At 35.6% G+C, this 12725-nt stretch overlaps 1 protein-coding gene across 2 annotated transcripts; it reads left to right on the forward strand.

Moving 5' to 3' along the window:
• Positions 1–394: 394 nt before the first annotated feature.
• On the forward strand, positions 395–12725 carry LOC129255496 (hairy/enhancer-of-split related with YRPW motif protein 1-like). 2 transcript variants are annotated; one of them, XM_054893850.2, is made up of 5 exons: positions 395–994; positions 1390–1438; positions 4700–4783; positions 9276–9348; positions 9876–12725. In XM_054893850.2, the coding sequence occupies exons 1-5, from the start codon at positions 909–911 to the stop codon at positions 10574–10576; spliced, it is 993 nt and encodes a 330-aa protein (XP_054749825.1). In that variant the 5' UTR covers positions 395–908; the 3' UTR covers positions 10577–12725. The 2 variants fall into 2 exon arrangements, with proteins under 2 accessions (XP_054749825.1, XP_063958455.1); XM_064102385.1 differs by lacking the exons at positions 395–994; positions 1390–1438; positions 4700–4783 and adding an exon at positions 8411–8766 and having other exon boundaries at positions 9876–12695.

Here is a 12725-nt window from a genome sequence, read left to right on the forward strand (position 1 = left end):
GATAGGCCTACTGATGGCAGGCTATCAACTCAAAATACCCTCGATGATTTATGTTATTTCCAAATGAGATTTGACAATATTACTCTTTTTACAATACATCACGTTGTGCAACCTACTGTAAGGGTACTGATCGGTACACACATACACACGCCATAAAAAATCCTTTCATTTTGGTAATATCGCAATATTATTGTTGTCAGATTGTTTTTAAGCCAATGAGGAGACCTGCAACTCTTGGCCACGCCCTTTTGTTGACATGACCCACGTGTAACCTGCCAATCACACGCCGTGCAGCACGTTTCTTTTATTCCCCAACACGCGACGTTGGGGACTTACCGGCCAATGGCGTGCCGCCGGCGTGCGAGTAGGCAGCCAATCGCAGCACGCGACAAACGGCAGTTCGGTGCGACGGCCTGAGCGTGCGCAAAACCCAACGTAAGACACGCGTAGAGGAAACTTATATTAGCCATTTTCAACCAATCACAGGCGTATTAGACCCCCGAGGGCTGCTCAGACACACTCCCTAGCTCCCCCCACTGAGAAGTAGTATTTGACTGCGAGCGCAGATAAGTTGTCAAACAGTTGACAGCTAAACTTCGACAAGCGGACCACACGCTTACTTGACACTTCAAGAAAACTTTCATCCAACCCTACTACTCTTCAATAAAACACAAGACAGTCGGCGAACACGAACCTTTTCATCAACTGCAACAGTTAGTTTTCGGAAATCAACAAGTTTCAATTCTTAACCTCTATCTTGTGTTATTGTCTAAACTCTGGAAGCAGCAATTTTATGAGAACACCTCACAACACCTGTCGAGTAGTGGAGTGCACACCAGACGTTTTGCGCAGAAAGGTGTAACAATCGTGTAATCTACCTGGTTATTTATCGAGGGAAAGCCTGTCGCATGAAGCTATCAGTTGGTCCCTGGAACATGAAAAGGACAATGAGTGAATCAGAAAGTGACGAATTATTTGACGAGACCATGAAGGGGTAAGATTCATTTTTCATAAATAATTTTATTTTAACTAAAATATATTCAAGGGACTTTAGATAAACTTGCTTTAAATTATTGATTGTCGGCTTAACAGCAAAAAAATAAAATAATAATAATATGAAGATTGCACAAAGCTACCTAGATACATATTTACAATAATGTGCTCATTTTACAAGATCGAGAAAATGATGGAATAATAATCATTATAGTTTTGGAGAAGGTTGACAATGTACATTATATTAGATTATTATAATTATCATTTCCTGGCTCGTCCGGCTGAACTTCAATTAACCATAAACTTTGGTGGTTTGACTGGTTGACGACATCTAATGAATTTCGTTCCATTTCTTCATCTTGATGAAATATTCTGCTTTTATTTTCTGTTTAATAGATCACCCAGTCAATCATGCCCAGTGAGTGCAAGGAAGAAGCGCAGAGGGGTAAGCATTCATTCATTTGAAATCATTCTTAGAAAACATGTTCACCTATAATAATCATACAATATTACATGAAATGTTGTCAAGATTCCAAGTCTGCGTCATTTCATTGCTAAATAAATTGCTTCTTGAAAATTAGTCTTATACGGCTATTGAACTTCAAATTCGTATCAGTTCGTATTGATTTGATAATGTCACTGCAAGCAATTAAATTAGGGAAGAATACGTAGAAGGATATGGGCAAATATAGAGGTCGGGCAGTTCAAAACGATTTCGTTTAATTTTGCTAAACTTTTAACGCCTGCATGCCTATAATTATATAGGTAACCTTTCTTCTTCACTCATCTCAGCCTAGATACGCAACATAATTTACGCGTATGCTTAAATTACTTATGTCATATATTTCAAACAACGTACGTCTTAAATTAAAACTCGAGTAAGTAACAATTGAATCAAAGTATACGAAATTATTAATCATTGTCAAAGTAAAATTCCCTTCCAGAACCCATGAATTTCGTCTAATGTAAATTATAAGGAAATAAAGTAACTGTTTTTACTATCAGTAAAGTTAGAGATTTCATATCAGTCTTGCCCTCCTGTTGGAACTGGGACAGGTTTCCAAAATGAGATGGAACGAAGTGAAAAGCTTCAATTGGCAATGCTACTCGGTGAAGCGAACACTATGTCATCGCTTGCTATAAAAGGCGCCACGTGCTCGGCCAGCGTCCACGGCGCTTAATTCGCTCAAATCACTTTTGTTCCCATCAAATCAAATAAGACCCCGAGATAATACAGTAATCTGTAAGAAAGTACACAATTCCTTATTCAAACATTTGTCATTCTTCTTCAAAAGTTGCTTTTTAATGTTTCAGGTGATGTTCCACCTGATAAAACAACCAAGTGTGATATGTCAAGAAATCCAGTCGCACTCCAATTACATGAATGCCTGCTTTTAAATCATCATAATCATAACGATGAAAACTATTATTATTTTGTGAGGTTCACAGCAACCAAAGCGTGATATGCGATAATCATTTATCACAAATTTATTGTAGTTTTAGTTCATGTGTGGCCAAAATAGAATTTAAAGCACTTGTTAAAGCTTTAACTGTCGAAGGGACATCTAAACTGCCTATACTAATTAAAATCATCATAAAGATGGAGAGTATTATAGGTCTGCATGTTCAAATCTAGACGCATTTTAAAAAGTTTGCTTATACTTATAATGCATTACTGTACGAGTGACGTTTTCGGATTCTAAATCACTCGCATTGCAGCATAAATTAGATAAAGATGAAACAGGCCTGTGTGGAACAGTACAATATTTAGGTAAATGAAGCGTGTTTTTAAGTCTGTTCTTATTCAATAATATTAAAACTGAAGACATTTAAGTCACATTGTGATTTTATTGCTATGCTTTGTGTTACGGGCCCCTGGTTCTGACACAAACAAGAATATATAATGATTTTCCCAAAAGCGTATATTTTGGTCAACCTGTGTTTACATGATTAAAAGCAAGAGTCGTTTTTAATGATACTTTGATTGTAATGCTTTGGAAATGATAATTCTGGTGGTTCTACTGGTTCTCATTCTTTAACATGTTACACAAAATAACAATGAACGAGATAATTATGAAAGATATTTTGGTGATGCATAATCGTCGAAAATAACATTGTCATGATTGTTAAATGTGAAAGTATTTTTGGGGTGATTATAGGTCACGTTAAAAGGGATTGTTAGTGCTCTATTCATTAACAATCGTTTACTTTTGTTACAGAGAGTTAACAGTCCTGTAGAATATGCTTAATATTATCTCATCGCATTGGATATAAAGTATATACATTATATTAATACCTTAAATGATGTGATTTTCGTTGAACAAGAGTGGTTTGAACTACATGTACATACATGATACAGGAAAATTAATATTTGGCTCGTCCACGCGTTGCCATGACAATAAAGTCTTTGGTTATAAATCTATGCGGTGCTTATGAATATGATATATTTCTCTCTTAATGATCGGTCATTTCAATAACCAAGTGGTCCACCCGCTAAAGGGTCTGCAATTCAAATAACTCTCCGCCATCATCATGATCATGATGCATTCACGCTTTCCAATGCGCAGGCATGGACCGAATCCCCCAGACAAATATTGTTTGATTTCAGCCTATTATCATTCATATCTATATATCGGACGGCCTTTGTCAAGTCCTCCTCTGTTTAATTCTTCTATATAATCTCAAGTATTCCATAAGTGGTCCTCATTTGAACGTTCCGATTGCTGCGTTATTTGAGTTACTGCCTTTATTTCTATCAATGAAAAGGGAATACTATATACACGTCAGCTATTCGCAGCTGGACAAATCTACTCCAAAAAGCTAACGCTCTTTCTATTTGTTTACAAATCTACTTTATTATCGCGTCAACTTGACTCTATATTGATAAGGCAAAGGGTCCTTTTGTGCAATTTATATAAATGGCCTGCATTATTTGTGTACTTGAGGAGGGGTCCCATTGTCTTGTATCATGGTGAGAAAATTTTCGCTTAGTTAGGTTTGAGGAATAGATTACAAATGAACTTGAAACATTTATCATTAAGTGGTACAATACAAAACTCCGAAAAGAATCAAACAAGTTTAAACAGGTTGAGAGCCACTCTAGTACAAAGACTTCTGATGATTCATTCGAAGAACAAAGGAAGTATTGGTTTATTAATTGGATAATAATGGTATATTAAGTGCCATATATCACGTAGATAGTAGAAGAGGGCAATTCATTGATACGAAGTTCTTATCCTGCCTACTGACGTCACTTTCATGACATAATATAACAAAGAACATTGAAATATTTAATTCTTAAACCTTTTAAACTTTAAAACATACTTAACTTAAACTTAACCATTAAACAAAATCAAAATGACTGACACAATGGCTAACATGATTCTGACTGATTAAAAAAATGCCTTCAGTATAGGCATTTTTTTTTACGATGCTTATTAAAAAGCAAATACGAGATAATAACTTGATATTGATTGCATAATAAAGACTATGTCATGAACTATTATATCAATCTCTCATTTTTCCTCTATCTTCCTCTGAGTCTCTTCCTTCTCACTCCCTCTCTCCTATTTATCCTGACAATCTTCCCCTTCTACGTTCTGTTTATTCTTCTTTCTCTTAATTATAATCCCTCTAAATGTCTTTGTTAATCCCTTAAACCACTTATTTTTGTTTATCTCTCTAAATCCTTAATCATTTCCACTAGATCATTGAGAAGAGAAGACGAGACAGAATCAACAATTCTTTAACCGAGCTCAGAAGGCTAGTACCAGCTGCTTTTGAAAAACAGGTATGTAAACGTCTTTCATTTTTAAAACCAATACCAATAAGGGGCTATTTATGTTTTACTTTGTCGAAACCAAAACATGACAAGAATCATCCCTAAATGTCAAAACGAACTGGATACCATATCCAAAAAACTTCGACTGAAAACTTGCCAAAGGTTTGCCAGACAAAATGAAAAGAAGCTTATGTAGACTTTGTGCCACTTATGGTTATTGCAGCTCAAGCCAATAATTGCTTGTTTGTATTTATTTTCATGTAAAAATAATACATGTTCAAATTTAACAAATCGTATAGATCATATAAGATATGGAGGATGGCCCATTTCAGCGGAATTAACGAAATTTTGTACACCGATATTCAGACTATATACAGGTTTCTTCCATCGTCTTTGATATCCCTTAATCGATGTACTAATACCTTGAGATACACGTATTGCAATGTCTGACAAATCTTTGACAAGGCTTTGTCAATCTTTAAAAAGTTTACTTATAGAAACTTAAGTTTGGAAATTTAGGTATATGTTTTTATTGTCTTCTCTCAAATAAAAATATACACTAACAATATAAATCTCATAAGCAAATTATAAAATCACTAAACAAGTATCACAAAATTATACTGTACAGCGGTCATTGAGAATGAAAAATATTAAATGATAATGAAGAACATGCAACTTGTCTCTAAAACAGATTGAACTTCATTAAAATCTAAATAAGAGAGAAAGAGAAAGATAAAGATAGCCATAGCTTAAGTCATCGATAATACGTTTTAAACCAACTGATGACGTAAAATCGAGACTCGGTTACAGTCATGAGATGGGTTCAGAATTGGAGCCTCAAGTTGGGAATCGGAATAACGTGATGTCTTTACTCAATGTTTTATTCCGCTTCCACCATTGGAAATATAGGAAATGATGACGTATATTATCATCGATATCAGCAGTCGAATATTTATCACAATCGATAACTTCTGTATAATTTGATGATATCAAACATATAATGATGAGCAATAATGAACACTGTTCAAACGACATCAAAAGATATTCAAGGGTGGTAGATTCTAAAGAAACCTTCAAATTTTTAGATGATTGTTTTAAGAGTGAAATGTATAATTCGATGAAAGGAAAATACAATCCAGATAATCAGCATGAGTAACTTCTTAAGATTTGCAGGGAATGAGCACAGTGATTTTAAGTTATATGGGATGATAAATGGTCTTGTCTGATATTAATTCATAAATTTGATCTATCGACGGGCTATGCCATTTTCGCTGCTACCAATGTCACCCTACACGTTACTGCCACTTTAACCGAAGAGGGTGAGAGCAGCGAACGGCAGGTGGGGTGCATGTTTTCAAGATAAGGTTATGACCTCGGCGTACTTGGGGCGTAACAATACCACTCATTTATTCCATTCATAAAATAATATGAGACGGGTGAATGCGAGAAGAGGGAGGGGGAGAAAAAACAGCCTACAAATCAAAATACACCAACAAAAGCATCCACAAAACCCAACTTATTTATTAGCAGTAGAGCGAGACCGACCCTTGGAAATTGCTCCACATTATAATGATATCGAGTATTGGTATTTTGTTATAATCAGAATGATTGGTATGACCGTTATGCGACTGGCATAACTTCCTTTCGTTCATCATGGTGATAATGAATTAAATTTTCTGTAAATGAAAAAAATATATAATGTTCTTAAAAATTCCGTTTTGGCATTCCGGAGTATAGTGATATTATGAAACGAGAACTGAAATCAGTCTGGAATGAAAAAGGCTGCTATTGTAGGAAGATGGACAAAATGGGTGTCACTTTTGAGAGGTGATGTGTCATATCTTTGTGCAAATAAGCATGCCACCTGCAGCTGCGCTTGTATACTGGTATTCGATTAAAAAGATGAAAGAAATGCAAATACTGTGTGATGTTATGTCCTTTATTATATATGTTTATGGAATTGATCACAGTATGCATCTTTTAAAGCAAGAAAAAAAATCAATATTCAAATGAAAATCACAAACTAAATTAAGTCGATGGTTGGAAAAAAGCACACGTTATTAAGTTTTTCATTAATGAATTTATGCGAAATTTTTATAATGAATTAAATTGGCTTCTAAACGATTATTATAATAGAATCTGATTTTTACAAGAAAATATCGTCAGAAGTACGCATGGTACAATAGTTCACCCCTAACCCATACATCACTTTCCCCTTTCGTCGTCAATAATTGCCGTTCACTATTGCAATCAGAGGTAAATTTCTTTCCCTTTTCCTTAATACAAATCTTGCCCTGAGGTAAATCGTTCCAGCTTACAATATTCTCAACAAAGAGCTTATAATGGTTTGTTCTTCTCTTAGTAAGGACAAAAATGCAGTATTTTTATAAACTCAGTGATAAACCGAATAAACCAATCTCTAACTACCGCGTCATACTGCGCTTGTTGTTAACCAACATTCATAGTGGTTGCAATTGAACGGATTGAATGAAGTAAATGGTCTTTATCTTTTATTTTCATTTTCTTTCTCCAAATAATATATGACCACGGGACAAACTTGAGACTTTACAAAGGATCCTTCTTCTGAAAAAAAAAATGTTGAGAGAGAAAGAAAAAATAAAAGCTCACCACAATCCGATACACAAAGGGCACGCGAAAGGCACGAGCTGGTATATCCTCTTTTTTCCCCCTTGTATTTGAGATTTCTTTTATGTACTTTCCAGTCTATTCTTGTGTTTTCTTTTCGGGCAAGCGTGTGCAGGTGTTGAAGATATGGTGAAATAAGGGCCCTAACGAGCAAAAAGTAGAGAAAAAAGGAAAAATACATAAAATATATTGTTCGCATTTTGAGGTGACGGGGTAAGAATAGCTGCGGTTTGGGGTGTATAAAAGAAGATTTGCATTGGTTGACCTTCGTGGGTGGATTTGAGTTTCAGGTAAGGGCAACGAGATCTAAAAATGTCCAAACTCATTATAATATAACTGTATTAATTATCTTTATGGCTAACGTTTGACAAAAGCGAAATTCTTTTATTAGGATTGTCTAAGAAATTACCAAAAAGACAGATGTTCTTTTTTCTAAATTACCTTTGATATGTTGTCAGAATGCTGATTGTTGTGTCAATACATCAGTATGAATGTCTTGAATTGAATTTGAAATCAATTCAGTAATGTTCGACTCTGTCTTGATGCTTTGAATGTGAAGAATGATATGGATATAATAGAAAGGGTCAAACAATTCCTGTACTTTAGTTTTCCCTCCAAACTTACAACTTCTACTTTAGTGTAAACACACCTAGGCCTAAATCATTTAATGTATGAGAGAACTTGACATTCACAATGATAACATTAATTCGCAACGGCGGTAAGGATGCGTTGATGTGTCGCCAAAAAGAATTTTATGTGTCGATTCACATGACTTCCGGCAAAGCGGGTGGAATAAAGAAGAGCCACCTTATACTAAGAAAGGAAAAAAATCTATTGAAAGGGGATTTGTGTTTTCTAATTGAGGACACGCGAGGTTCTCGTGGCCTTGTTTGCATAGTAGAATTTTGGCGCGTGCTTAGGTCTCTTTGTCTCGGCCCATTGGTCAGGGTGACAGCAGAGTGTGTCGGGTCAGGTCGACAATACAAAAATATAATCAAAGGGAAAATATCATAAAAAGTACTGTGAACAGGCAAGTGTCTGTGTCTTCTCTGTAAGAACATTAAAAGTACAACTTACACAATCATGACAATGGGAGTTTTATTTCGATATAGCAAGACAGTAACTCCCACCTCCCTGCTTGAAGGATAAGAGGACCACATCGCACAAATTGAGGTTTATCTATGTTAAAACTTCGGGTATTTATGTTTTCAAGGCCTGTATCTATATATCATATTCTCTTGATTCGGCTTTTCGGTGAAGGAACAAGATTTGGATGGCAAAATAAGAGATTAGTTTGCTTTAATAAGCATCTGGTTAATCCAACCATCGAAGACATTCATGTTACGGTATGTAGTACCTGATGTAGGGAAACCATTAAACTAAGCACTTCTACCGCTACACTATACACTCCCTCGATCGTGACAAAGCGATTCGGCTGTATCAGCTTTGCCAAATTTACATGATTTATTAAAGATGTCTCACGAAAATGCTTTACTGATATCGATTCATCCATGTTTCCAAACCAGTATAAAGACCTGTTCAAGGTATTCCTCGTAGGGTATTTAAGTGTGAATTCTTTAAATCCGATTGCTTAAACGAGTGTGTTTGTTGGTTTCTGTCACGAGTTTATGTGGAGCAGTTACAGAGATTCTTTTACCTTCGAGTTCCTTTAATGCTCTTTAATTTCTTGCAGGTTGTATTCCATTCTATATCCATACATCGACTGAGTCAATGAGAATTGATGTTCTTTAGGGTTAATGTTCACAAAACAGTTTTATGCATATCTGAAATTCATACTTAAGTGTTTGTGATTTTTGTTTCTCAAACGTTGTTCAATCTTATATCTTTACTCCAGGGGTCTGCTAAGCTAGAGAAGGCTGAGATTCTTCAGATGACAGTGGACCATCTGAAATACCTCCATGCCAAAGGTGATTAATGCGTTTTAAACTTTATTTCCAGTGATTCAATTACTCAATTTTCAATTAACACCTTAGGAGTAATAATGGCTGTGCTCTTACTAAACGAATGGTAGTGTAAATCTGTCAGTATAGCACCTAAAAAATACTTTGGACACACAACTCTCAACAATTGTTATTGTTCCAATGCACTTGATCTTGTAGCTGGGACAAAGAATAACTACCTCGTCTTTTACTCGTCTGTGTAATATTGTATACAGTCCTTACGTATGCTATTGTATTTTTCTCGTCGAACTGCTGATTACTTGTGATTATTCCATGTTTTTCCTCAACTAGTGTACGTTTCATTCAGTTTAATATGACCAGCGAAGGTTTTGGTTCTCATAATCATGAATATTCTAGTCCTTTTGCCAAAAGTCACTGGATGAAATTTACATCAATTTTGTTTAGTTTGCAATATGTATCTTGATTTTATAGGCCTGTGAAATAATGGAGACCAAAAAGCATCAGTTAGCATTCTTTTCCACTTTTGTATACAGGTATTGATGGATCTTTTCACCCTTATGGTGAAGCCCATGCGTACGCCATGGATTACCGTGTTCTAGGCTTCAGGGAGTGTGCTTCTGAAGTGGCAAGGTACCTCGTCACCGTAGAAGGAATGGACATTCAAGATCCCTTGAGACTTCGACTCATGTCTCATCTTCAGTGTTACGTGGCTCAGCGTGAGTTCCAGACACGACAACACTATACAGTCTCTGGACACTCTCAGTTTCCTGCGCACACTCATTCGCAGACTCCAGCGTTGCCGCCTCCACCTCACAGTGGTCCACAGCATAACGCTGGAGGTGGAGGTGGTGCTACGTCGGAGCATCATCCAGCCAGTCTTCCTCCAGCCGTTACGTCTGTCAGTGAGAACTCACGTCAGATGCTTCCCATGATCACAAGCACAAGTCATGCAGAAAGTCAACTGCAGACATCCTGTCATGGAAGACTACCCATGCCAGCTCCTCCAACCGGTGTTGTATCGTCAGCCCCCATTGGAAACAGTCAGAGTAGTCAGCTATCAACACAGATAGCGCCCTCTCTGCCTATCCACAGCCAGTATTCTGTGCCATACAACTCGTTGCCTGTCCTCTCACCCAATGGCTATACCGGAAGCCCTACCAGCACATCGCTCAACTCACATACTGCCCTGGTATCCAAGCCATATCGTCCATGGGGAACCGAAATGGCCTACTAAAGACATTTCATATCAACCAAAGAAAAAAAAGTACCCATTACTCGTGCTCCACACTCTGCATGTGGGACTTAAATTTTTCTAACGAATGATAAATCCCTGATAATATTTCTTTGATAGTGTAGAAAAAGTATGACCTAGTACTTTTATGATGCAATGCCCTACGATTCTGGACCTATAATGTGTTACATTTGACAGTTTTTCCTGTGTTCTTATTTCTCCATGTGTCAATTTGATATTTTTGATTGATTTATTTAAACTTCACCTTGATGTCTTGTATGGAAATACATAATGCAAATGTCCTTACTGTTTTGTAAATTCTTTATGTTCATTGGCTTACCAAGCGAACCTTCATTGTATTGTATTTTTCGTTGTTTTAGTTATTGCAACTACATGCTACATGGATGGCTATATAATTGTCTGTTTAAGGCAGATGAGCATTGCAATAACTGCGTGAATATTATTTTCGTGGACCATATTGGCCGATAATGAGACATTTACGCAATACTATGATATAATTCATCCAAGTAAAAACCAACATTCCAGCATCACCAGGCGTATGCAGCGTCTGGTGATATATATATGTGTGCCGCTGAAACATTCCAATTTATCATCTTATATTGCTTACTTGTTTTTCGTTTTTAATTGATTCCATCAAAGGAAAAAGGCCGATTTTGTATTCAAGCGTTCGATAATTTCTGTATCATGAACCGATTATAACACATAGATACTCTGGGAATGAACAGTTCATATTACAAGGGAATCTAATGGAATGGTATACATGGTATAGTAATCAACGATTAGGTAGTTGTCAAAGCAAGCTAAATATTTTCTCATGTTCAGAAGATTTCTCTCCACTTTTAAAAATCAACTATACATAGCTTTATTATTTTATTGAAAGCTATTGTCACAGACTTGCTTGCCTATTAAATTTACAAGGATACAAATAAACAGTGACATATTATCAAGATAAAAAAATGAAATGATCGTTATAAGAGTAGTGAAAGTGCAACAATTATACCAATTCTCATTTCGTGGAAAGTGCATAATGATGATCTAGATAGATTTCTCGTGTTTTGTATCAAAGATGACTTGTGATTGATGGTTTACCTACTTTCGTATTCATCAATCATTCCTTTCCAAATATTACTGATTAAAATATAGATCGTCACAGTGGATTAAAGATGCAATTCGTTGAATCGTATGAACCATCGACTATGTTCGACCCCCCCCCCATGATTATGTAAAACCTTCCTGAATTAGAAACGATTGTCTCTCCTTAAATTTCATATAAACTGTGTAATCCTCAAAGAATATTTTCGCTCGATTAATGCATGGAATGCTGTAAAAATAGGGGAGGGGTCGGACTTACAAAATCTTTTACTATTTGAAACAAAGTGGACATCGTTAACTTATTAATTGATGTAATATGTTGATTCCTTGTTTCAATGATACACTAAAAAAATATTGGGTAAACATGCTCCGTGATGGTAATTATGTGTCCAACCAACACTGGGCATTTCTTTTGGGCATTTTTATTTTTCCAGTGTGATGAAAATTTTGCCCATTCTAAAGAAATTTCTGTTTATTTTTTACCTTAGTGGACAATACGCTTCCCGCATTGGGTAAAATACTGCCCAAAATTGGTTGGACACCTAATTACCCTCATGCTGGTTAAAATTTTACCCAATACAGTGTACGTTGTTTCTATTTCGAATATACTAGTAGAGTGTAACTCGAAATAATATCAATGTCGATAAAATACAATGATTCAAATATGGTCAGTGTTTCCTGACTAGTACCTCATTATTTAATAATTTATTCATCTCTTAACTTATTATGTACATATTGAATTGATTACAATGTATAAGAAATCTACAATCAATCTTCTATACGGACAAGCAGGAAAACAGTTAACTTACAAAGTTTACTTCGTTTGCATTATTGATGAGCAATAAATGAAGAGGGTCAGTTTTGCTTCCTAGTTTATTTTTGTATAAAGAAGCTAAAAATGTTTAATTTGCATTTAGATTTTGCTACCTATTCAATATTGTGTATTATTTATTATTGTGATAAACAAAAAACAATGAATAAAATATGAAAATAATTGTATGTAGAAATCAAATGAGAATAGAGTCTTGCATTTCATTTG

The sequence above is a fragment of the Lytechinus pictus genome, chromosome 1 (genome assembly GCF_037042905.1).
Source record: "Lytechinus pictus isolate F3 Inbred chromosome 1, Lp3.0, whole genome shotgun sequence".
Classification (NCBI taxonomy): Eukaryota; Metazoa; Echinodermata; class Echinoidea; order Temnopleuroida; family Toxopneustidae; genus Lytechinus; species Lytechinus pictus.

Coding starts and splice junctions, on each gene's coding strand:
- LOC129255496 (XM_054893850.2), top strand. CDS start 909: ATGAAGCTATCAGTTGGTCCCTGGAACATGAAAAGGACAATGAGTGAA. Junction 4,784..9,275: donor CAGCTGCTTTTGAAAAACAG/GTATGTAAACGT, acceptor TCTTTACTCCAG/GGGTCTGCTAAGCTAGAGAA. Junction 9,349..9,875: donor GAAATACCTCCATGCCAAAG/GTGATTAATGCG, acceptor TTTTGTATACAG/GTATTGATGGATCTTTTCAC.